General features: G+C 43.9%; 1 protein-coding gene across 1 annotated transcript in view; it reads right to left on the bottom strand.

Moving 5' to 3' along the window:
* atrnl1b (attractin-like 1b) overlaps window positions 1–27,415 on the bottom strand; it is a 137,079-nt gene that overhangs the window by 8,757 nt on the left and 100,907 nt on the right. The window contains 2 exon segments of the mRNA XM_048232840.1: window positions 9,544–9,658; window positions 22,748–22,855. Coding sequence (XP_048088797.1) covers window positions 9,544–9,658; window positions 22,748–22,855 — 223 coding nt within the window.

A 27,415-nucleotide genomic window follows, 5' to 3' on the forward strand; every position in this document is an offset into this window, starting at 1 on the left:
GATCTCCACAGAAGCTACCATTTTATTTTGTTCTGATTTTGTTTCTTCGTTTTTTTTCGCTTGACTGATGAGTGTTGGATATTTGTGTGCCAGATGTTTACATGAAAACCATGCATGCCCTTTTAGCATACACACACACACACACACACAGATGGAAAAGCAAAATATGGAAAATATTCACGGTAAAAAATAAAGGAGAAATGAGGAAGGAGTGGGGTTGCTCGGGTGGTGGTGGGGGGAGGGACTCTTTCTCATGTGAGTAGAAACAGTGACTATGAGAGGACTCTGGGAGCCTTTCTCTCTCACTCACTCTCTCTTTCTCAGCACCCCCCCTCCCCCACCCGTGCAGTACTGTTGCCAAATCTGCACACCGCTCTGATGTGCCACTCACCCGAAACTTTCTGTGCGGCTGCCCCCCCCCCCACCATCACGAGCGCAACAAGCAGCACCACGCAGTGAGAGCCACTCCAAAGCCTGTCGCTTGTTTGGCAATTACAAACACGAGCAGAATGGAGAGTGCTTGGCAAACGGTGCTATCTTTGGACATGAAAAAAAAACCCTGCTTCTTTTTCATCCTCCCTAAACCTTTGCGTCTTTTGTTTTGGTGTTGTTGTTGAACATTCTTGCATTGTCAAGCACAAAGGTAAATTATGCAGGGAAACATGATTTCTCCCCCCTCCCTGCTTCTTCACATCTGTCAATTTCCTGTCAGACAAGCCACCTGGAAGAGATTAGTTATTGTTGCTTCTGCCTGCCGCATTGCTTATCAACCAGTCGGTGGCTCATCTCTGCTTATGATTTGCACAAAGGAACAAACCAAAGCCATATTAAGCCTTGCCCGTCTTGCGAGTTTTGTCGCAACACTGATCAAGGCACAGGTCCCTGGGTTATATTGAACAAGAACGGCCATGAGCAACAGGGAGTATCTCCTGCTACAATCAACATATGTGAACATGAGCCCTTATTCAATACATATGTCCTCCACTGCATCCAACTTACACACACCGGGGCTGCTTGGTTATAAATAAAGAACTGACTGCCGACACTTTGCTCTCAAAAAGCCTGTCCCAGACGGGGGGTGGCAACCGGACACCCCTGGTCCTCCTCATCGATTCTTTCCGATTCCGTTCCCTTCCCCGTCATCGTGTCTGTGGCACGACCCGTTGTTCGTTGAAGGCTAACAAAACAACTCCCCACCTCTCCACTCCGCCTCCGCCAAACAATGTCAAGGACGCCGAGACAAGGGGCGTGTGGGCTAACATATCAGCTAATGTATTCTAGATTACATGCAGTAATTAGCTCCTCTGAGCGGACGCCGGTGCTCTAATCCCCCTCACAGGGGCCTGGAGGCCTGTAAGCCGATACCCGAGACAGGGGCCCGTCTATACAGCAGGGGCCCCTGGATCACTGGGACACAGATACAGTGTGCTCACTTCCTGAACGATGATATACGGTTACGCCAGCCGAGACCGGGCCCAGAGAGACAGAGAGAGAGAGAGAGATAGATAGATAGATAGATAGATAGAGAGAGAGAGAGAGAGAGAGAGAGAGAGAGAGAGAGAGAAAAGAAAGAAAGAAAGAGAGTGGTCTTTGCTTAAAATAAGAGTGTCGGTGGCATTAACGCTTCATTATTACTGGGTGCTTGCATAGGACTAGAAAGGGAAGGCCAATTAAGAGCAGCTTTGAACAGCCTTTCTCCCCAAAGGCATATTGATGTTGCAGGTAATGCAGGGGTGTTTGAAGTGGAGAGGGGTGTACTTAGGTATAAATAACAGGATTCTCTTGCAATAGCTGTGAGTAGCTGATTGCTGGCTGGTCTGAGCTGGCTACGCCCCACTCTCCCTTGTTCATACTCCCTGGGCGCACAAAACCTATCTGCTGAATACACACACAATCTATGTCTCACTCTTTCGAACACAGACACACACTTTCCTCTTTCTCTTACATCCTTTCATGCGCACACACACACAAACACACCGTGCGCACACAGACACACACAGGTTTTCCCAATAGGGGCGAGGACCGGGAGTGGGACCTTTAGCTAAATGGAGCTTGAAACAGCAAATGTGATCATAAAACCCATCGACTGATGCAACCTTCCTCGAAATAGAGGGAAAGGGAACTTCAAAGAGAGCTTCAAAAAAAAAAAAAAAAAAACACCATCTCTTTTTCTGCCCTTTTCCCACCCCTCTCCTCCTTTTCTCGCTCCTTTTGTCTCAACGGAGGGCTGCAAAACGCACCGACAACAGATTCTAAGCTGCCGGGGCGAGTACGGGCTTCGGCTTTTTATACCCCCGCAAGGATCGGGGGAGCAGCTCAGTGCTCGTCCCCCTGTGGAGAGGACCTGGTGTAACCCTCGCGCTTAATTTACTCGCATTTATTGCCGTCTCACTGACAGAATGCAACTGTTTCTTGCATTTTTCTTTTTTTACCCCCTCTCTCTCTCTCCAATAGGCAGGAAGCGGGCTCTCGCCGGGACTGAGACACTAAGCGCAGCACGGTCCGACAAACTCCTGTCTGAAGGCATCCGCACGCTGACTCATCACCATCTGTTGTGGTCTTATGAGAGAATGAGAAGAGAGAGAGAGAGGGAAAAGAGAGCCAGAGTGTGGGGTAGAGTAGAGGGTGTGATTGACCTCCAGACCTCCCCACCCAAAAAGAGCATGTTCCTCTGTGCTCTGAGACAACAACTTTTATTGCGAGGTCGTGCACCTTACAGTAGGATACTGTGAGCTGCTGGAATATTACTGTGTCAAAGTGAGATTTCAGACATTGTGTCTGTGAATGCCATTTCCTGACACGATCAACAGAAGTCGCCAAAATAAGAGTCAAGAGTGCCCACTCTCCTCTTTTCCTCTCGAACTGCGATAAAAAATAAAATCAATAATGACCTTGTCTGCTGTGGAATGACTAGTCCTATTGAGGGAGCTTTTAAGTGGACTCTTCGTGTCTGTTTTTAGAACGCGTTTATGACTCTATTGGCGCACGGACGATTGGCACAGTGAGGAGCAAGGGAAAATAAAATGTTGCTGCTAATGAAAAGGTCGCCGGAGGCGACGAGGTGTCGGGCATGTTTTTAATGCCTTCCACGAGTGAGTGGAGACTTGTGGGGGTGAGCTCTTGACACACACGTACATATGTGCAAAGATGTGCCACTCACATCACGGCATGGTACACTTCAGAAAAAAAGAAAAAATATATATATATTCAGGAACTCTGAACCCGTGGTATGAGCACAGACCAAACTGTTAACTTCAGGAATGAGCTTGAATTAAAAGCAAAGCAAAAACAAAGTATTTTGCTAACAATTTTGAAGGGGTGGGGCATAACACTGTCAAGTTGTCATAATAAAGACATCTCAAGCAATGTCAATATGTCAAAAAAGAGTCACTTAATGACATCACGATGGAAAAAAGACACTTAATGATAACAATCATAAACATTCATAAAGGCTCCTTGATGCTTATGACAAGTGTCATGTCAAGGTTATGACAGTATCATGTCAGTCTTATGCACACACCTTCGAATAAAGTGTTCCCAGTAGGGGTGGGCGATATATATCGTCTGCGATAATATCGTGATTGTTGTTTTAGCGATGTGCAAATTTACATTTATCGAGTATTTAAATTACTTATGGGGAAAAAACACTCGAAAACACGCATTGAAACCCCATACATTCACTAAATCCAGGAGGTGTAGCCTATGCGAGAGAAGCCCCTGGCTGCAGCAGAGCAAGTGTCACATGATCACTAGTGCGTCCACATTGTCACACACACGCCTAATGTTTATTTTGTGCAGCGAGAGGTAGGCTACTTGGGATTTTGTGTGGCTACTTCTGTTCAAGTAGCATTGATGAGTCACGTTTTTTCCTATATGGTATTATATGGAGAGAAAACATTAGCCTTTGAGTATTTTAATAGTCAGTTGTAAACAAAGAACTCTTCTCATGTAGGCCTAACCCTTTTGTAAATGGACTGAAGTTCGCTCTAATATCGATTATGCTAACCCGTTAGCATCTCTATGGATTTTCTCATATCGTTAGCCATAAGCTAACGATTAGTTTCTATTTTGTAACTTGGAATGTTAGCCTACATGATTTCTCTTAAACAAAACCTCGAAGGAAATGACTGAGATGTACTCTGTTGGTCTGCTTAGTTTTCAGTCTTCAGCTTCAGACTTTCTCTTGGGAAACTGTTAGGCCTATTCATCTTAGTCTAATGTAGCTGGCTAGACCATGTCATTTACCACACACACAAAAGTGGGGCAGAATTGGAAATGTGTCATAGAGTGACAATGCATTGGTTGATTTGCTAAAAGTCACAGGTTAGTATTACAGTGCATGAAAAAATGCACTGTACTGTTCTTCCTAGGCAACTTTATTACAAAAGCATGAAAATGCACTGTACTGTTATTCCAAGGCTTTTTCTTCTTCTTCTTATTCTTCTTTTCTTCTAACGAGTTAATGCAGCTTAAACCGCTTAACGAAAACTTCATTCAAACCATGTTACTTAGGTCTTACTTAGGACATGTGGGCTTTGTATTTTTCTAACTTTGTAACTTTTACATACTTTTTAAACTATTAATTAAAAACCAGTCAAAATTCTTTTCCCATAGACTTAACATGGGCTGATGACATCACAATAGAGCCAAGTAAGCAATTAGAATCCCATGGCAGGTGTTCGGCCACCTTGACCAACTGCCAGTCTCAGGCTTTAAGGGCCCGAGACACTACAGGTGAATAGGGTAAAGTTTTTAACAAGCAGATATCACTATGAAACTTCCCCAGTTGATTACTTACATTAATATTTAGAGAAAACATGTATTACAAGTTTGCTGTAATTTAATGTTTACATATAAAATTAGGCATTATCTAATTAAATATGCCAATTTGCATACATTTTAAGGCAACGAAACCTGAGCATTGGATACAGCCAAGTTCAAAATTATGTTTTCATTGTGTTCAGATATTATGGGAAAACATTTACAGAGGGATTTATGAATATCTACTTTTGTTATCCTGTAAATCAGAAAATGATGTCACTAGCCCTAAAAAATCGCTTTTTCCATGTTTTTAGGCATAAAATGTCATGTAAGTCAGGCTAGGAATAACTATATCAACAAACCCCTCTGTAGAAATCTTCGACATATAGTTAGGCATAAGTCTAGAAAGTTTGGTGTATGCACGTGTTTGAAGTGGGAGTTTTGAGCTCAGAGTGTGGCTTTGTTCATTTGAGAAAACATCCTTGAAAGACAGCCAATGAGATTCCGTTCTCAGCCTAGACTTGCCTTTGAACTTTTGTGATTGGTTACTGATACAAAGGAAGTGTCCATATATGGATCACATAGCGTGATACAGGAAAAACAGAGCTTGCCAACGGTAGTACACATGTTATGTTTTGGACCCGCGATTGCGAGTGCATGCAAGGTTAGAATGCTAACTTTTGCTGAATTTAGGAGAAATATACAGGCTGGTAGACACAATATAATGAAATAAACACCTAAATGTGTAAATCGGACATTTTGTTGTAGTAGTGTGATAGAATACATGCTAAGGTAACATACTAGCTCAAAATCTCGAATTGACCAGTGCATGAAAAAACGATGTTTTCACCTGCCGTGTCTCGCCTTAAGCATACAAACTGGCCCTATTAAGACTATACATCCTGTTCAACTGCTTCCTCTGCCAAAAACTGTTTCAAAAATAAAAGTCCTCACTATAATATTTCACTGTTAAACAATTTAACCCTTTAAACTACTGAACTTTTTAACTGTTCAGCCATTGTAACTGTTACTTGTCATCAACTATGACTCCTACCATGTAGCTAGTTAGCTAAGTTAGCTAAGTCACATGGTTAGCATAGTTAGCCATGCTAGCATGTTAAGATGCTAATTAAGCATTTTTTAGCAAAACTGCTTAAAATGATTAGCTAAGTTACATGGTTAGCATAGTTAGCATGCTAGCATGTTAATTATCTAGTTAGCATTTTTTTAACAAAACTGCTAAAAATGATTAGCTAAGTTAGCTAAGTACATGGTTAAGATAGTTAGCATGCTAGTTAGAATTTTTAGGAAAACTGCTAAAAGTGATTAGCTAAGTTAGCTAAGTCACATGGTTAATATAGTTAGCATTTTTAGCAAAACTGCTTAAAATGATTAGCTAAGTCACATGGTTAGCATAGTTAGCATGCCAACATGTTAGCATGCTAGTTAGCATTTTTTAAGAAAACTGCTTAAAATGATTAGCTAAGTCAGCTAAGTAATATGGTTAACATAGTTAAGATAATTAGCATGTTAACATGCTGGCTTAGCATAACTGCTAAAAATAATTAGCTAAGTTAGCCCCAAGTCACATGGTTAAAGATACTTAAAGATTTTTAACATTGTTAGATGCTAGTTAGCATAGTAACTTGGTTAACATTATTATCTTTGTTAATATAGTTAGCATAACTGCTAGCAAACATTAGAGCCATTCAAGTGTCAGTTATCAATCAACCATCTACTAAATAATTTAACCATTTAAACTATCCACTTATTTAACCCGTTCAATCATTCCAACTATATTAAACCTCATCTACCTAGCAACCAATATAGTTTGTTTTACTCTGTATGATATTTGACATCATATTTTTGCATTTTCATGCACTGTACTGTTCTTCCTAGGCAACTTTTTCTTATTATTATTATTCCGCTTACCACTTTTTTCCGTGCGCAATTTCTCTTGAACAGTTTAACTTAGAAACTTCATTCAAACTTTGTAACGTAGGTCTTCAAACAGATCGGGTTGGTATGACTTTTCAACTTTGAAACTTTTATACTTTTAAACTATTAAAGAAAACTTTTTAAAATCCCCATAGACTTAACATTGCCGATTGTGACATCATTATAACGGCCAAGTAAGCAATTAGAATCTATGGCAGGTGTTCAGGGCCACCTGCAGCCTCAGGCTTTAAGCATACAATCTGGGTCAATTAAGACTACACATCCTATTCAACTGTTTCCTCTGCCCAAAAACTGTTTCAAAAATAAAAGTCCTCACTACAATAATCCACTGTTAAACAATGTAACCCATTAAACTACTGAACTTTTTACATTCAACTTTTAACGGGTCTACTTTTAAGCGGTCTACTTTTAAACTATCATTAAACTATCTATTAAACTAGTTTTCTATCAACAACTTTTTAAACTATCTACATTCAACTTTTAAACTATTAAACTATATCATTCACTGTCTGTCTATCAACAACTTTTAACTTGTCATCAACTGTCAACACTTTTCATCAACTATGACTCCTACCCACTGTAGCTAGTTAGCATGGTTAGAAAAGTTAACATGTTAAGATTTCTAAGATTGTTAGCATTTTTAACAAAACTGCTAAAAATGATTTAGCTAGGGTTAGCTAAAGTCACATGGTTGGCATAGTTAGCATTTTTAGCAAAACTGCTAAAAATGATTAGCTAGGTTAGCTAAGTAACATGGTTAACATAGTTAACATGCTAGCATGTTAGCATGCTTGGAGCATAAAACATGGCTAAAAATGATTAGCTAGTTAGCTAAGTAACATATAGTTAACATGTTAACATGCTAGTTAACATTTTTTAACAAAACTGCTAAAAATGATTAGCTAAGTTAGTTAACATGGTTATCATAGTTAGCATGCTAACATGCTAAGTTAGCATTTTAACAAACTGCTAAAATGATTAGCTAAGTTAGCTAAAAACATGGTTATCATAGTTAGCATGCTAACATCTTAGTTAACATTTTTAACAAAACTGCTAAAAATGATTAGCTAAGTTAATAAGTAACATGGTTAAGATAGTTAGCATGCTAACATGTTAGCATACTAGTTAGCAAAACTACTAAAAATGATTAGCCAAGTAACATGGTTAACATAGTTAGCATGCTAGTTAGCATAGTCAGCATAACTACAAAAAATTATAAGCTTGGTTTACTAAGTCACATGGTTAACATAGTTCACATTTTAACATTGCTAACATAGTTAGCAAAACTGCTAGAAAATGTTTAGCAAAACTGCTAGAAAATGTTAGTTAAGTTAGCTAAGTAGCATGGTTAGCAGAATTACAAATCTTAGCATAACTGCTAGCAAACATTAGAGCCATTCCAACTTTCAGTTATCGTCAAATATCTACCTATACACAGCCATTAAACTATTTGAATATCAACATTCATTAAACTGCTAGAAAACATTAGCTAAGTAGCATGGTTAGCAGGTTAGCATTGCTAGCACTGCTATAAAACATTAGCTAAGTAGCATGGTTAGCATAGTTAAAAATCTTAGCATAACTGCTAGCAAACATTAGAGCCATTCCAACTTTCAGTTATCGTCAAATATCTACCTATACACAGCCATTAAACTATTTGAATATCAACATTCATTCAACTTCCAGTCTGTCACTTTTAAACTATTTACCTTCAACTTTTAAACGGTCTACTTTTAAACCATCATTAAACTATCTATTAAACTAGCTGTCTATCAACAACTTTTAAACTATCTACTGTCTATCAACAACTTTTAAACTATCTACATTCAGCTTTTAAACAGTCTACTTTTAAACTATCAACTTTTATTAAGTTATGCAACCACCATGTCTATCCTAGCATCACCGTAGTAACCATCTCTGTATTATCTGTTTTAACTATACATGATATTTTACATCACAACTTTAGCATTTTCATGCACTGGTAATTCCTTGGAACTGCATTTCTAGTTTGTTATTATTGTATTGATGCTATTCATAAATAATGAGCTGTAAAGTAACTCAGACTTTTACAAATTTCTTTTAAAGGATATCGACTAATTATCGTTATCGTCAAAATCACAAAAAATATCGAGATATTATTTTTTGTCCATATCGCCACCTAGTTCCCAGTATTTTCCTTTGTTCTGACCAGTTTTTCTAGTGATGTGGTAGCAGCCACCTCTGTGGATTTTGTACCTTCTTTAGCTGTGTAACTGGTGAGAAATGGTGTCCAAAACACTGAAACGAAGGCTTTAATTATCTAATATCATGACACTAGTCAGTCTTCAGGACGAAACCACATATAGGTATGAATCCATCTATATACTAACAGTATTCTTTTACCGGTTTGAAACGTAAAGGTAAACGATTAACAATATGGAGTTAAGCATCTAACTGCTTTTCACACCTTCATCTGACAAGACAGCACACTAGAAATTGTTAGCCATGTGTTAATTTACATTCCTTAGGCAGTTTAAGAGTTTAAAATAAGAGACAGTGCCAACGTCAAGTCAACGCCAGAGTAAAAAAAAGAACAAGAAAATTTTGAAAATGATAGATGGTGGAGAATCACTGGAAAAAAGGGTTCGGCATTTAGTGTTAGCAGATGGTGTTTGTGAATGTATGGGTGGATATGTATGCACTGTGCTCGTAAGCTCTTGTGTGTGAGTGTGTGTACTGTATGTGTGCGTGGCTGTCTTTCTGTGTGTGTGTGTGTGTACGTGTATGTTTGTGTGTGTGTGTGTGTACGTGTATGTGTGTATACGCGTGTGTGTGCGTGCACACCTGACTGGCCAGGCGGTGGGACTCCAGAGGGGCTGCGTGGGAGACAGATGAGCACCGTCAGCACGGCCGCCTTGCCCCCTGAACATGGCTCCATGGCAACAGGTTTGGGGGGGCCCTACGGAGAGAGAGAGAGAAGGAGAGTGCCAGGATAGAGGGATGGATAGAGAGAGAGACAGAGGGAGAGAGGGATGATATATATATAGAGAGAGAGAGAGGGAAGAAGGGAGAGAGTGTTAACATACTGTGTAAACACAACAAAAAGAAAAACACACCCACACACTGACAAAATCTCTGCTGTTTTTCGAGGAAATATTCAACAAGCTCAGCTCACAAACGGCAAACACTCCCCGACCTCTGCCCCTATCTCTGTCTGACTCATACACACACACACACACACACACACACAACTGAATGATTTCAGTGGGTGTCTTGGCTATTTCAAAGTCCTTGGTGCAGGCTGGCTCCCTCGTCCATGCGCAATGACTGCTACTCATGTCATCTCAACATCATGAGGAGGGTACACACACACACACACACACACACACACACACAAACACCGGAGATCTACATTGGGCCCACTAAAACATCACCACTCACACACACCGAAGGGCAGGATCATGGCATTTGGCGTGTCACTCCGATCCTATCTGGTCACTAATCAGAGACGGAGCGTGACTCAAGCTCTACGTCATCCCATGACACCGTGGGCAGAGTGAGCGAGCGAGGGGGAGCGAGCGAGATGTGTGCAACCACTGTGAGCAGGATCAGTGTCAGCAGGAGGTAACGTCGTCACTCACTCACTCACTCACATATACTCTTTCTCTGTCTCACACACACACACGGACGGACGGACGGACAGACACAGACAGACAGACAGACAGACGGACAGATAATTTCAGACCAATCAAAAGCCAGTATATATTCAGTCGAAAGCAAACTGAGCAGTCCTTTGGTATCTCTTACATTTCCATTTTCAGGGTTTTTGGGACACAAACATGTGCACACATACAGGCGCCTAATGAATGTGTGTGTGTGTGTGTGTGAGAGAGAGAGAAGAGAGGAGGTGTGTGTGCCCTCAGCCCAGAGGCTGATGAGCACAGCAGTGATTTAGCTCTATCTTTAAGGCTCCTCAAGCGCCTCTCATTAAGTGCCACTTCTCCGCTCTCTTCACCCATAGTCTGCCCAGGCTAGCTTCTTTTTTTCCCACCAGCCTCTCTCTCTATCTATCTCTCGCTCTCTCTCTGTCTCACTGACTCATTCTCTCTCTTTTGCTCTCACTCCTTCTCTCCTCAGTCTTCTAATTCTGTCTTCCAAGCTTCCGAACAACCCGCCTGCTTTGGTCAGTCCCAATTCAACAGTACAGAGCACATGTCCATTTTCACGACTCCTGGACAGCAGTGGATGCAGTGAGCTGTTGCCATGATGGCTAAGCTGGAACTCTGGGACAGTGGTGGTGATGGTGACGTGGGATGGTGGGCAAAGACGTCAGGAGAGTAATCTTTTCCGACTAACTTTGCATAAACCTCATCATTATGTATAGCCCGTTGGAGGGATTGGTCAGATTTGAGGGGTGATGTTAACATTTAGAGGGTGTCATAAAAGACAGCCGGAGGACTCATGACCTTTTTTAAAGGTGGCGTTTCAAAAATAAAAGCACACAGCACAAACGTCCGGATCAAACCCAAACTTGCTGTGGACCCACTTGGTAGGCCTCCCCTTTCCTTTCGTTTCACTCACTTATTTTGAGATCGTGAAATGTTATCATGAAACCATGGTGCACGTACCAATCAACGCCCCGGCGATGGCACAGTTCAAAGACACATCATTGGGGCTGAAACGCAGCTTTGTAATATGGAGGCGAGTGGGCCGACAAGCATGTGTGTGTGTGTCACCACACATGCTGCACTTTGGTGACTGGGTGGAGATGTCGCCTCTGAAAGGTCAGATCACTGCCTGGTGTGACAGCGGTCATCCGTCAGGCTAAACCGCAGAATGCAAGCTGTAAGGATGCAGAGGAGGCTACTTCAGCCATACTACAGTTCAAAGGCATTGTTTTTAAGAGGGGATGAAGAAGTGGTGGTGGAGGGCTGAGTGGGTGGCTATGTGTGTGTGTTATGGGGAGGATAATAGGTGGGGGCACAGAATTTCAGTCCAGCCAGGCTGGGTGGCTCGCTCGCTCTCTCTCTCTCTCTCTCTCACTCTTTTTCTCTCTCTCTCACTCTCACTCTTTTTCTCTCCCCCTCACTCTTCTCTGTTTCTTGCACATTTTGTTCTCTTTGAAGTTTTTTTTTCCAGCTTGAGAGGAGAAGCGATTTTCCTGTCAAGCATCCCTTTCTCTCTCTCTCTCTCTGTCCATCTCTCATTTCTCTCTCCATCTCTCTCTCGTCTTCCCCTATGCCTTGTACTGGCTGTCATCTGACCCGGCACTGCGCCACTCGTTTCCGACAAAAACACTTCTCAGGGGCCAATTGTGTGTGTGTGTGTGTGTGTGTGTGTGTGTGTGTGTGTGTGTGTGAGAGAGAGAGTGTGATTCAGGCACATCGGTGTTTAAATGTGAAAGTGTGGCTAAATGTCAAGTTTTGTCAAAGGGAGTAGGACATTTCACAAGTTAGTGTGTGGGGAAAGTCCCACAGAAGTACATTTGCCTTAAGTGCATGAACACATAATGGCACACATTTGTGTGAGAAAGAGTAACACAGAGAGCCTGCCTATATACTTAAGTGTGTGCGTGTGTGTGTGTGGCCCCTAGAGATGTGTGTGTGAATGTGTGTTCAGTGGCAGGTCGATAACCTCACTCTCTGCTAACAGGTAGGGCTACTGGTGTCGAACAGTGGGGGAGCCATCTCTGGCAGCTGCCAGTTCCACAGGCCCACCCTTCAATCAGCTGCTAAGTGCCCCCAAAAAAAAACCCCCCAACCTCACTACCCTCAGCCCTCAAGCAACCCCACCAACACACATAAACACAAGCGCGCGCACACACACACACACACACACACACACCATTCTTCTTAAATGGCAGAACTCATTATCCCTCTCTCCAAACCCACCAATCAAACAGCCAGCTTTTCTAAATATCACAGTTAATTACAGAAAGGGTCCAGGCTCTGGCTTCAGCTCTCCCTCTCTCTCTCCTTCTCTCTCCCTCTCTCTTTCACACACAGCCTGACAGCACTCAGAGAAGGCCAGCCAACGTTGTTGCCATTGTCTAAACCTAGTGGGCAAGCACATTTGAAAGCTTCGTTTGTCAAGTTTTCATATATATATATATATATATATATATATATATATATATATATATTTATTTCCAAAGCGTTATCTCGGCTGAGGAGTGACATTCATATTGTGAGGTTGGGGAAAGGAGAGCGTGGGTGTGGATGTAAGGGTTTGTGTGTGTGTGTTTATGTGAGTGTGTGTGTGCGTGTGCGTGCGTGCGTGTGTGTAGCAGGGATGGAAATTAGCACTAGCCAAATGCTGATAAAATATGAAAGTGGCTGGTAGATTTCAGACACAAAGTGATAATTTAATATTGAGTAGCTGATGAACTTGACCAAAAATCTGGAGCTGGAGGTGTGTGTGTTTGTGTGGGTTGCACACTCCATAAAGTTTGAAGTTTGAAGCTTGAAAAACAATCCAATGATGTGAGACATGTTTTCATGGCAGTAGGATTGCAAAAGCAAGTAACAAATGCCTGTTTTTTTAGGTTTGTTTCTCATCCCTTCCTCTCCGATATTGAGACCTCATTTTACACAACTCCAGTAAACATGAAATGTCGAGCAGTTCCCCAGATGCACCGAGGCTTTGAGTGGTAAGGGCCGCCGCTACAATCAGTAAAAACACACTGAGAGTGCACCACTCATGTGGTGGATCAGAGAGAGAGGAGTCAGGTGAATTCGCTTTACTTAATTTCAAGCGAGGTGTGTGTGTCTAGACCCTGATAGACGGGAGAAAGAGCTTATTCCCCACATTAAGATTCAGGCGAGGCTGCCAAGTACAGACAGAGATGGTGCGTTCCATTCATCCAGACATGGATGAGAACAAGAGAGGATGAGAGAGAGAGAAGCAGACACAGTCTCAAACACAGATACACAGACACACACACAGAGACAACAGTCTCAAACATAGATACACAGACACACACACAGAGACAACAGTCTCAAACATAGATACACAGACACACACAGAGACAACAGTCTCAAACACAGATACACAGACACACACACACACACACAGAGACAACAGTCTCAAACACAGACACAGACACACACACACACACACACACACACACACACGGTCAACTAGCACTCAAACCCTCACTGAGGTGGAACTAACGACTGACTGTGGGTGCAAGTGAGCGAGGGTAGAGGAACGGACCAACAAGAGAGTAACAGAAACTTGCATAGAGAGAGGGAGAGAGGGAGGGGGATACAAAGTAGAACAGGAAGAGGGAAAGAGCGAGGGAGATGAGAGGAGGGAGGAGGGGGGAGAGGGGAAGGAAGGCTCAGAAGGGGAAAATTGTGGTGACAAAAAGTCAGAGTAAAAAAGTACAGAAATAACGCTAGCCGTTGAAGGCCTATATAGATGAAAAAGACAGAAAAACTAGTGTGTGGTGTTGGAGAGAGCAAGAGAGAGAGGGAGAGGGAGGGAGGGAGGGAGGGAGGAGGGAGGGAGAGAGAGCAGACTTGGAGGGTTGTGACAGAGAGAGGAACTGATAAAACATGAAATAATATAGAGAAAGAAAAAGGGTTGTGCTCAAGGCTTTGCGTTTGCCTGTGTGTCGGTGAGAGAGCAAAAATGAAAAACAACGACAGAGAGAGAGAGAGAGAGAGAGAGGCACAGAGGAGAAAAAAGGGAATGAGATGGGGATGAAAGATGGCAAAAGAGAGAGAGTGCAAAAGGGAGAGAGGGAGAGAGTGAAGGAGAATGCCATCAGCACAAACTGTTTTACTGTTCTCCTCCAGAGCGGTAATCACAGTCATTAAAAAGCATCGTTTCACAGCGCTCCATTATGGCTCTCATTTTTTGGACGGCACATAAATTAACCTGAGCATGCCTGGCTGCATACATATCATATCTCTGTCTGTCTGTCTGTCTGTCTTATCTTTCTCTCCCTGTCACTCACTCACTTACTCACACACACACACATATATAGAAATACACATACACCCTTGAAATACTAATACACCCTTGAGCAGGAACACATTTTTTTTTCCAATCCAGTCCACCCAACCCCACACACACACACACTGGCTCGCTCCCTTCCTCTCCATTTCCTGAGCACCATGATTTGTGCTTTATTGTATTAAAGTCGCTCCGTTTTCTCGCCCCTTACACTCTCCTTCAGTCTCACTTCACTTCTCTCTCTCCTTCAATTGTTCTCTCTCTCCTTCACTTGTTCTCTCTCTCTCTCTCTCAATTGTTCTATCTCTCTCTCCTTCACTTGTTCTCTCCATCTCTCCTCCACTTGTTCTCACTTTCTCCAACCTTCCAGATGCTTTTTTCCCTTTCCACTGTATGTGATTTGTGTTATGTTGAGTTAAACCTTGTCTCTGTCTTTCCTCTCCTCTCTGCCTCATCCCTCTCTCCTCTGTTTGTTCCTCCTCCTTCCCTCCCTCCTTGGTGACCTCCCTGGTCACACTGCCCAGACATGCAGAGTCGTTGGTCCAGACAGATGCCTTTTTGTTGTTCCCCTCCTCTGGACATGTTAATTGGGCCCACAGACTTAAATGCTCCATCAGGCATCTCTCCGCAGTCTCTCTCTCTCTCTCTCTCTCTCTCTCTCACACACACACACACAGAGAGAGAGAGAGAAAGAAACATCATCTGAGCAGTACATCTTCCAGAACCTCGTATAATGGCTTACACACATAAATACATGCACAGAACGACAGACACAGCCATACACAAATACTAAGCAGTACATCTCCCTGCCGTATCACAAATAGGCCCATAACACAAACTCACACACACATTAAACAAACAGTCGTTCTTGCCATCTCAGACATAAACACACATATACACATCGCTGAATCTCCCTGCAGGGTCACAAACATGCACATAAACCCGTGTACACACACACAGATAAAGGAGTGTGTGTACACACACACAGACACACAGACACACACACACACACACACACACAGTTCAGTGCGATCATACATCTCTGTTCTGAGTGGTCTCCGCACAACACGGATGAAACCTCCCTTTGTAACAATGCTGACCGCTCAGTATCCCCTTCCAACCCCCGCCACCCCCCATCACTCCTCCCCTGGGGGCAGGATGGAACCCTACAAGTCCTGTCGTGCCAGACCCCACTGCCCCAGCCACAGACTACCCCCCAAACCCCTCATGGACCCCCACTGAGACCACTCGCCCCTGGCCTTTCGTCTGTCTGCCGACCAGTGGACAGCGGATGCCAGGACCCTATCTTCCCCTTGCAACGCCGGGTAAATGTAGGGCATGGAGCCCGGATCAAATGATCAATCGTGCCCCCCCCCCCCGAACAGCACACACCCACACCGAGGTCCCATCTCCCTCATCATCATCAGGTCATCAAGCCTTGTCTGGTCCATCTAACCGGTATTGTTTTACAAGCCCCGAGAGTTGTTGTGCTTTTCCGTCTTGCCTTGTGTGCTCATTTTCGCTCGGTGTGGCTATCGTCTGGCATTAAGCGTGTTTCTTTTCTGCCAGACCGATTAAGGTGTAATCCAATTGTGTACCATTGCGAGAGAGAGAGCGAGATGGAACTATACAGCTAATGAATAGCGATAACATTTAAGGACTGGTAAAACAACAAACAGGCACTAAGGCAACATTCATTTGAGAAAAAGATAATAAATCAGTCGCCATCATCACTAGAAGCTTGGGTGGGGAAATCGGAGGGGTATTTGAACGGCAAGGCTACGAAAGAGCGCATGTTAAACAGCGCTATACAACGCAAAGAATCATTTACCACGTGATTATGTTCTTCAACTTTCTGCAACCGCCCATTTGCTTTGTCTAAAACGTCCGCCACAGAAGCACCAACAATGATGATAACTGCTATTATGCACTGACAGAAGATGTAAAAATTAGACATAGACACTGTCGCTTAAGAAGCGTGTGGCATAACAATGCCAACAAAAAAAAAAAAAAAAACTACTCAATCCTCAGCCGAGAACCTGCACCCATTTTGTGCTTCGAACAATGCACGCCATGAGCCAGAGAAAACGTGGCTTGGAGAAATGCGCTTAAGAAAGAAGCCGCCGCTTTACTTCAAGTAATGCTCTCCTCTCATTTCTCTTTCTTTACCCTCCTTCTCTCCCTCCCTCTCTCCCTCCTTTCACCTCTCTCATTTCCTCCTTTCTTCTTTTTAAAACTCGACAACAAGAGGGCCCTTAAAATGAAATGAAGGGCTCCGCAGGTGTTGGGCTGTAAACACGATTCTCTGCGTCCATTCTCAGATTTACTGCAAATGGGAGTCCGGGCACCATCACTGGCTCATGCATTTATTAAAACTGAGAACGATACTCTCGGCTTTTTAATTGGATCCCTGGCCTTCCGGAGCAAGAGACCCTGCATCAAGCTGTGCATGTCGAAAACAATGAATGTCGGGCTAACCGCCCCAGCCATTTTAAGAAAAGGAACTGGACAGTCAGTGCAAAACCCTGTGGTGGGGATCCTCAGATCAGATCCTCTGTAATGTTTGAAGAGAGCAGGATTGTTAGCAGGATCTTTATTCAATTGTCTTTTTCTATAGAAACGATTCTTTTTGTGTTCTTAAATTCACCACTATAGGGTTCTCATTCCTCCTCATCCCCCCTACCCCCACTCTCGCTCTCCATAACTAACCCCTCCCTCCTCCCTTCTTCTTCACTCATAATCTATATCCATCCATCCATCCTTTCCTCCCTCCCCTTCTCTGTACATCTTGTCACTTTATGTGTGTGCTCGGTTAGGGAAGACGGATGCTGATAGCCTGCTTCTTCCATCTGAGGACTGCAGGAGGTAACTGAGAAGGGAGGTGGTGGTGGTGGAGACGGAGGTGGTGTTGGAGGCGGAGGTGGTGTTGGAGGCGGAGGGGGAGGGGGAGGGGGAGGTGGAGGGGTGGAGAGGTCTGTCTGCAAATGAGCGAGGGCCTGGCCTTACAGTAGTGGCACCCTCTCATCAGGTAGCCTCTGTTCACTCAAGTATATCACTAACAGCCTCTCATACCAACAGGAGCCAAGCAATGACTAAGGAGAGCGGGAGGATGTGTGTGTGTGTGTGTGTGTGTGTGTGTGTGTACATCAGGGAGAGAGAAAGAGAAAGAGAGAGACAGAGGGCAGGTGAAAATAAAACAATAACAGGGAGAGCAGGCAAAGAAGGAGGAGAAGGAGGGAGGGAGAGAGATGAAAGGGGAGAGAGAGAGAGATAAAGGGAGGGAGAGAAAGAGAAAGAGATGGAAGGGAGAGAGAGAGTGGGAGGGTGGGAGGGATTAGGCAACAGAGAGAGAGGATAAAAAGCAGTGATATAGAACTGATGTAGAAGGTGGTTTGTACCTTTAGTTTTGAGCAGCACTTGGGACTTCATATTCTGGCATGCCACCAAGTCCACAGCTTCCCAACTGAATTGATTCAGTCCCTTGGGATACTTAATAATGACTGGTAATATGAGCCCGAAGGATTTTAATTACTGTGAGTAAAACGGTAAGGTTTAAAGCTGAAGGAAAAACAAGCACAGGGACTATGGAAATCCACAATGGTACAATTCACATGGAGACCTATTAGAGGTCTTGTGAGAGAATCTGTTTTCATTTTCTTTTCTGTAATGTAGCCATTATGGGACATTATATGCATGTTTGTTTAGCTTGGTTTCTTTAGGAGAGAATGTTGCTAGCTTGTATACCTTTCAGTTGTGCCTGCACCAAGCTTAGCATGTCTGCCTTGAAATGTATTGGATTCTAATCTATTACAAGAGATGCAAACATATCTTTCCATATATTTTCTGTGCTAGTCTGACAAACAAAATGCAACATGCATTTGAAGCAGCAGGTGTTATGAGTGCACTATGAGTGTGTCAGTGTTTACAGCGATTAGATGAGAAGCAACAAGTTCGCTCAGATGGCGAGATATACTGAGGCAATATTTGGAGATTGAGCACCGCTTACGACTATGTATACACACTGAGCTTGAGAGTTTTGTAATAACAACTATCTCAGTCAGACAACAGAGAGAGAGAGAAGGAGAGAGAGAAAGCCAGCAGTGACAGAGATGTTAAAGGAGAATTCCGGTGTGATATTGACATAAAGTGTATTGAAACATGATACAGTGTGAGCGTATGTCTCATAGCCCATCTCGGCTTGTCCCCTGCACTCCAAAATCTGGCACTAGTTAGCCGATGCTACCAACAGCTTTTTCAATAGTGGTGCTTGACATCGGACTAACCATGCAAATAAATCACTGTTTTACACCCATTTATGAGGGCTCAATGTATCTCCACACTTCTTTGGTAGACTTCCGAGGCCCTGACATTTAAAACCAGACATTGAGAACTTTGAAAAAGCACTGGTAGTTTACTTACAAGACGATTTATACAGACAGTATCTTCACTGAAGTTTAGCATTTGCAGCCATCTTGAATTTAGTCACGCGATAAATTCGGCGACAGTAAGAATGAACAGGTATGATAAGGGATCAGATTCCAAAAATAATTCGGTGGAAATGCATGGTTCCAGTTGCGCTGCTGGAAGAGAGCTGGAATCCCGTGGGCACCAACCTATTTGACGGATCTGTCCCTATCACTATCATTCTTAAGCATTTCCTTTAGTGTCTGTAGAATTGTATAAATTCTTCCGAACCTTTCAAAGTTCTCAATCAATCCCTTTAAATCTGCACCAATCATACCTGTTAAAACACTGATTTCATTGCATATTTAACCGGCTCTTGGCTCCCTACAAAAAGCTGTTGTGCTATCATCACCCCAAAACAATTTTTGACAGTGCAGTAACTTGGATATGTTCACACTGTATCATTTATCTGCAATCTCCCTTTAACACAAAGATCTCTGTTGTGTTGAATGAGACATACTCATGTGTACTCTCACACACACACACACACACACACACAAATATTGGGATTTTTGGAGGGTCCTCTCTCCATTGTGGCCAGTGACAGTGCTCATCCATCACACTCTGTGCGTGTTAGCGGCTCCATATGCTGAGTGCCGTGCAGACCTGGCTGGGCTGGAGTGGACTGGGCCAGTCTGGGGGGGGGGGGGGGGAGGAGGAGGAGGAGGGAGGAGGACTGGGACGGACATCTGTGTCATCAGAGCCCTGGTGTAAAATGCTTCCATTCATGGTACCAGAGTGGATGGCTTTGACCTCTACTGCCAAATAGGCTTTTTGTAGCTCATCATTTCTTGGTCTTCCATTTCTCTCCATAGCACTCTGACAGCATTTTTATTTATTTTTTACCCTTTTTTTAAAAATCAGAGAAAACTTTCCTCTCTAGTGTCTGGCTCTTGCTCCTCGCCACTTTCTTTCGTTTAACTAATGCTTTTGCCCAAGTTAAGAGGGAGAGGAAAAAGCTGAGATGCTGGATATTGCAGGGAAGTGCAAAAGCAAGATGTATCTATCCATCTCTCTGTTCACTTACTTGGTCTCTGTCTGCCAGACACACACTCTCTCTTCTTCTTACACACACCCCCCCACACACACACCCACACACTTTCAGTGATTGAGCATCTAATGGCAGTTCCATCCAAAAGGCTTTTAATGCCAAGTGTGCTGCCAAACTATTACGCTTCCGAGAAAAGAACAACCGGCCCCACAACATTTAAAAAAAAAATAAAAAATAAACCTGTCGACCCCCACCCATCCTTAGTGAAACCACCTTTCATAAGATGTTTGGTCTGACAACAACATCTGATGTCTCAGCTTCATCTTTAGAGGCACAATCCTCTCATATAGACCCAAACTACTTCCAGGAAGAACAACAAAATGCACTCAATCATGAATGAACACAGACACACAGACACACACACACACACATCCAGACATCGTAAGAAGCCAAAATTGACCCATTATGTCAACAGCAGCCTCCAGGGCCCAGAATGCTTGCTGATAGAAACGTAAGCTTCCAAACACATTACGCAGAATTAGCTTTTGTTAATCCATACCTCGGGAGAAGCGGTAAAGACAGCCATCGCACCCAGCCCCCCCCCCCCCCAGTCCGCCCCCCCACTTGCCAGTAAGCGCGTTTTGTCGCGATGTTTATGTTTATGCCAGTAAACGCTGGTGAAAAAAAGAGCGCCCGAAAGCATAAATGCCGATTAGTGGAAAAAACGCCAGATGTATTAATTAACCTTTATGAAACAGAACGGAGGCATCACGCGCATTTTTCACCTTCAAGTGCTGACGACTGGGCGAGAGGGTGTGTGTGTGTGTGTGTGTGTGTGTGTGTGTGAATCCACATCTGGAGCCCGCGTTGGCCGCCAGGCACGGGGAAAGATAAACATGTCAGCTTTGATCGGCGCTCGTGACGAGAGCACGGTGGGGAGAGGCGGTGCGGACGATCGTGACAAAATGTCGGAGAGTGGAGGTAGGTGTCGACAGCAGACAGAGTATGCGGTGAGCCTGTTGATGATGCCGGAGAGAGGAGTCAGAAATAAATATCAAATCTCCCCCAAAGAGGCCAAAACTGAGATAAAAAAAAAAACCCAAAGGTTTCCCCCATTCGTATCATTAGATTTGAGATGTGCTGAATTATGAAATTTCAGATAATCTCTTGCTTGCCGTATTAATCTCCCTGTCAGGCCGGCGGAGAAGCAACGCCTCTCGAAAGTGAAGAAATGAACACGGTCTCAGGTCTTCCCCGGCACACTCAAAACAGTTGCCACTCCACCATTACTACTTAAAAACTAGCTTTCTTTTTTTCTGTTCCAGACAGTGTTTTCTCGATCCTCAAGAAGACAATGGATCAAGATACTAATGGACTTTATTGCAGTGGGAGTACACATTCATGCCTGAACGCACCAAATGCATCTCAGTATGATGATATAAGCCTTATTTCGATTATGACTGGGTTTACTATGGTGGCCTCGGAGAACTCCTCCGAACCATTCTTTAAGAAAATATCAAATTCACTTTAAATCCGAGACGGAAAACACCCAAATCCGAGGGGCTGTCCTGATAAAACCCAGCCAATGCTCAGACATTGCTTTCATATGAGGGACTTTGAAAGTTGCTTGTGTTGCACACTGCTTGAGCAATAGAGGGAGAAAAAAAACATGTTAGCCAGTTTCAGATTTGCTCTACCGTTAAAAGTGCACTCGCCCTATCTGATGGAAATGGAAAAGCTCGAAAAGGTCTCACTCGGCTCTCAAAACGTTCTAATTTAAGTATGGGAGGCGGATTGAGGTGCTTTTTACCCGACATTCATGTATGCAGCTCACGATGATTCCCTTCTAAAGCCACGGAAAAATAATAATGTGGCATTTAGATGGCTGGTGCACAATGAAATGTCAGCATCGACCACCGACAGGATAGAAAAGCAAACAGCACTTGCCATGTGCTATTTTTCCCCACAAAACTGGCCGACAAATGTGTTTGAGCAGGGACAGGTAAAAAAATCCAGATGGACAAGATCCTAACAGATAAATGAATCTCTGTAAACAGTGTGTGTGATTAGCGCTTAATGACCACCGGCTGGGTGGCTAAAGGACCTGTTGTTCTCCTTGTCTCCTCTTGCGCGTCATGCCCTTCAACTGTCCGTAATGTACTTTGAGTACCACTTGGCTCGGCTCTAATGGATTGTAGAGTGACACTCCAGCTGTGTGTTTGTGTATGTATGTGTGTGTGTGTGTGTGTGTGTGTGTGTGTGTATGTGTGTGTGTGTGTGTGTGTGTGTGTGTGTGTTTACCTGATTGTTTTGTGATGGCTAAGACTGTTTCACTTACCTGATGTTTCAGCGCATATGACTCTAATGTACACAAGCACAAGTGTTCGAGGGACAGGTGTGTGTATTTGTGCGTGCACTTAATGTTTTGTATACACACTTAGTAAGCATGGATGTGCTTGTATGACTGGGCAACAAATGCAATTCATACACATGCATCTACATGAAGGTGAGTGTGTGTTTATTTATCTACGAGAGATTATGTATGCTATTACTGTATGTATGAGTATAATGCATGTGTATGCATAGTGTATGCACTGTAATGTATAGGAGACGTACATCATCATGTCTTACCTCAGATCCCCCCTGCAGTAGCTTGACGTATTCACAGCCCACCTCTGGGGCCACAGACACCGATGCAAATGGTCGACTCGCCATTTGCTGCCGCTCCCGCATCAGTTGCTACACGGGGCGAGAGATAGAAAATGGAGAGAGGGAAGAAAAGGAGAGGGGAAAAAAACAGAGAGAAAGAACAAATGGGAAGCTGTTAATACAAGAGAAACTACATCACAAATACACACGGTGCTGCAGGGCGGGAGAGGCATCTCCGTAAAAAAGCACCAAATGTCAAGGAGATGCCTCTACAAGCATATTCAAATGCAACGCACTGGACTTCAAAAGGCACCAGCATGTGCGCAGCGTACTGGTGTGTTGTTTAATAAACAACGGCGGCGACTGACAGACCCAATAAAATGTCCGGCGGAGCGTTCACCGCGGCGGCGCTTTACGTTTGGGGACGAGCGTTCGGGCGTGCGAACGTCTGGCCGCTCGGAGCACCCGAGGGGTCGGCGAATGACAACGACAGCAGGCTGCTGATATGTTTGAATGAGAGGATGAAAAAATGAGTGAGGGGGAGAGGGGAAAAAACGAGGGATGAAATTGACAGGGGCTTGGCACAAAACCAACCGAAACAGGTGGTTGAATAATTCATCTGTTCGGTGAAAAAAAGAAGAGGGATAAAAGAAGAGGAAGGGAGGGAAAAAAGACTTTACACGTATCTGGCCCAATCGAACGCCTGGGAGAGATAGGAGGGGAGAAATTTCCCTTTTGCCGCAAACACGCATGACAAGCAATTATTCTGTCATTGATTCCCTTGCCATCAGTATTCCAGGGGTGTGGACTAATTAATCATGCATCCTCCTTAATTTCAACAGTCATCTAAGGCTGCGGTGTACCGGTGCGCCGATACCGCACTCTCACCCAACTGCAGATGCACAGCTCCATCGACCTCCTTCTCATTTTGACAATCTACAGTCGTTTCCACGGCTAATTCCACCAGTGCTTTGCACAAATGCTGAAATAATCTACTCCACAGTGTCACTGTGTGTGTGTGTGTGTGTGTATATTTGTATACTGTGTGTGTGTGTATATATGCTTGTGTCTGTGTGTTTAAAGCATAATATGACTGCAAATGGAGATGTTTTTAAAAACACATGACCCACAAATCAATTCCCACCATCAATACCATAACATCAGCTCGCATGACAGGAGACTGTGATTATGTTACGGGAGACCATATGTGTAAGTGAAACAAGCAAGAGAAAGAGAGGAGGGAAGGGCATGTGAACCGGAGAGAGAGAGAGAGAGAGAAAAAGAGAGAAAGAGAAAGAGAAAGAAGAAAGAGAGTAAGAGAAAGATCTACTGCAGATCAATAACTGAGCTCAACATATTATGTTCACTATGGACTCTGTGCGGGTCGCTGCAATATGGCATTGTGTTTCCTGCCATCTCCCCCTCTTCCCAGAACTATGGCTTCTCCGTTGTCCCTTCAAAAAAGAGAGAGAGAGGTCTCAATGTTAGTCCCCTCAGCTCCGCCGTCCCCAAACAACAAGTTTCCTCTTCCTCTCTGCTCACTTCAGGAATTGAGGGAGACCTTTGTATTGATTTGTTTGTGACCGAAAGGACTGCGAAAGCTTTCGCTTTCAATGCCCATGATTCTATTTTCAAAACAAATTCACTCGACTGGGTCTGCTGGCTTCGCACAACCGCAGTTTAACAGAAGGGTATTTCTGATTTTTAAGAGCCAACGCAGAGGGGCCGCGCTCGGAGGTAAGTTCATTACCGTGGTAAATATGAAATATTCTGAAAATGGATAAATACACAACCTACTTAAACAAACAAAACGTTTTGCCAAAGGTGCTGAAAAGGGGCTCTTGGGAGTGTCTGCTTTGCTTGACTGGACATCCCATTCTCGCCGCTTGTTCGCCAAGTTCCCACGCCTCTCCATGGCGACTGAGTGCAGGTGCCGGGAGCTGGCACCGCGGTCACGGTCGTTGAGGGGTTAATCTCTAGGCGTAGAACAGAGCAGCGCTCTAGCCGGCGCTACTGTCAGCTGGGCCCTCGGGGCTGGTCGATATCGAGAGCCAGGTTTCAGGTGCCAAGGACATGGCTTGATTGCTATTGGATTTGCGATGAGCAAGAGTGAGCCACATTAAGCTCTAATTGTTTCAGAGATTAGCAAGCAAAGCAAAGCAGTCGTGACGTCACTGGGTTTAATGCTGCATGCCCTGATACTCTCAGAATCACACCGACTTTGTCACACACTGTTGTGTTCCGACTCACTCACTTTCCCTCACACACACACACACACACACCTGACCCTTCTAACCCTAATTTACCTTCTCTCTCCCTCACACACACAAACAAGAGTCATAAGCAGCTCTGTCTCTTGGGAAGGCACAAATAACAGTGTATACATTAAATGGCAGTCACAGCATCTCATCCTAATCCTGACCGTGTTGAAGATGGCAAAGTCAATAGCACTGTTACAACCTGGCTGCCTAATAAAGGAAATAAATAATGGTGTGTGTGTGTGTGTGTGTGTGTGTGTGTGTGTGTGTGTGTGTGTGTGTGTGTGTGTGTGTGTGTGTGTGCGCGCGCGCGTGTGGTGTGTGTGTGTGTGTGTGTGTGTATGCATGTTACACACAGAATTTGATAAACCACATTTGTAAAATGACCCAAGCGTGGCCATGGAGGGAAAGAGGGAGAGAGAGAGATGGAGAGAGAGAGACAGAGAGAGTGGACATAAGAGAGGGCAAACTGATGACAACAAAATTAACCTCCTTTGTAACGAGTAAAAACCAAATCCATTGATGCATTACGATCCCACATGGGAATTTGGCGATTTCCGAACCAAAGGCAGCTTCAACTCCTTCGATTCGGAAGTCTTTTATTTACACTAAGAAGCTCAACATGCATTCAAGGCACTCCCAAACCAACACAAAGAGGGCGCTATACTTGTATTACTTGTGGAAGGGAGCAGTGTTGCTGATTTCTTTATATTTTAATGGAATGGGGCTGCTCTGTTGTATTGCTGTGAAATATGCAAATAAAATGAGATCCTGGGTGTCTCTGGCAAATCACAGAGAGACACAATTACGCTGCACACCTCGGTGCCCTCGCTTTGACGAAGTGCCAAACACGCTTAAGAAGCCTGTTGAATCATTCATGGCACTCCGTATTGAATTAGGACCGATAAAGCTCGGTGCCTCTGACAGAAGTCATACGGATACAATCGGGCAGAAAGTATTGCCGCCGAATCGAGGTCTGGCCCCAACAATGCGGGCCCATACACAAAACAGGAAATTGAGTTATGGTGCTGTGTGTGTGTGTGTGTGCGAATGCGAGAGGTGCATTGAAGGCGTGCTTGAGGATGTTTGTGTGTGTAGGTGTGAGTGTGTGTGAGTGAGAGAGGGAGAGAGAAAGAGTGAGTGAGTGAGTTTGTGTGTGTGTCTGTGACTATGTTGTCTTCATACACCATGCTACGTGCTGGGATTTTAATAAGACAATGTGCATTAGGTGGGTAATTCTATTGCAAAACGTAGGCGGTAAGGTCATTAAGTTTCTTTGGTAAAGAAATTGAACAAAGAGATGCCAAATTAATAAGAGTAATAATATAAATATAATAAGAATTAATAATAGAGAGAAAGAGAGAGAGAGAGAGAGAGAGAGAGAGAGAGAGAGACAGCAGAAAGAGAAAGACCAAAGGGGTTAAGTCAGCCAACTTATCACCGCTCCCCTGCTCTGCCGTGTGGCGTGATAATCGCCTTGGTGTTCATCAAACGCTGATGACATTTGCACCAGGCCGGCCCCCTGTTGCGAGGGTGAAATGTGTGATGATTTAAGATTTAATCAATTACATCACATCTGAAATTACCTCACCCCCCACCCGTCATACACTAGCAGAGGTTTCATTCATCTCCTTCAACTGCATGCATCTGCGGGTATGTGAAGACAGAGAGAGACAGAGAGGGAGAGAGAGAGAGAGAGAGTTAAAGAGAGAGAGGGAGAGGGAGAGAGAGGCACAACCACAATGAAAGAGAGAAAAAGAGACACGCTGAAAGCAGATGGTGAAAAAGGAACGTTTGTGGCAGAGATTGAGCTGGGGAAAGAGATGCAAAAAAGGAAAGACAGACAGGAGGAAAAAGGGGGGAGAGAGAGAGAGAGAGAGAGAAAGAGAGAGAGAGGGGGGGGGGGGCTGTGGCGTCACACATTCTGTGGGGCTAATAGATGCTTTGAGAAGCTACAGCCTGGCTGAGGAGACAGCCAGAGCGCTCCATCTGCTTGTCATTCATCTTAGCCAATCATCTGCTGCAAGTCATCCTACTCCACACCTAAGCAGCGGAGGCTCATCACTTCACACTTGCGCTGTTTATCAGCTCACACACACACACACACACACACACACAGACACAGACACAGACATCAATGAGCAACTTGTGAACATGATTCAGTAGGCTGCTGTGAAAGTTAGTCATGTGCTCTTCTCTCTAGCTTCCCCTCACCTAAAAATGAATTCAGTTGGAAGAACTCAAACCCTCCTTCAATACGCACACACACAGACAGACACACACACAATTTATACATCCATGCCCATCCCAAATTGAGACTCAATTCCATCAATGTTGGGATGACCACTGACACTGGCTACTTCGCCTCAAAGTAAACTCCACCAGGGAGTAA

This window comes from Alosa alosa, chromosome 22 (genome assembly GCF_017589495.1).
Source record: "Alosa alosa isolate M-15738 ecotype Scorff River chromosome 22, AALO_Geno_1.1, whole genome shotgun sequence".
Taxonomy (NCBI): domain Eukaryota; kingdom Metazoa; phylum Chordata; class Actinopteri; order Clupeiformes; family Clupeidae; genus Alosa; species Alosa alosa.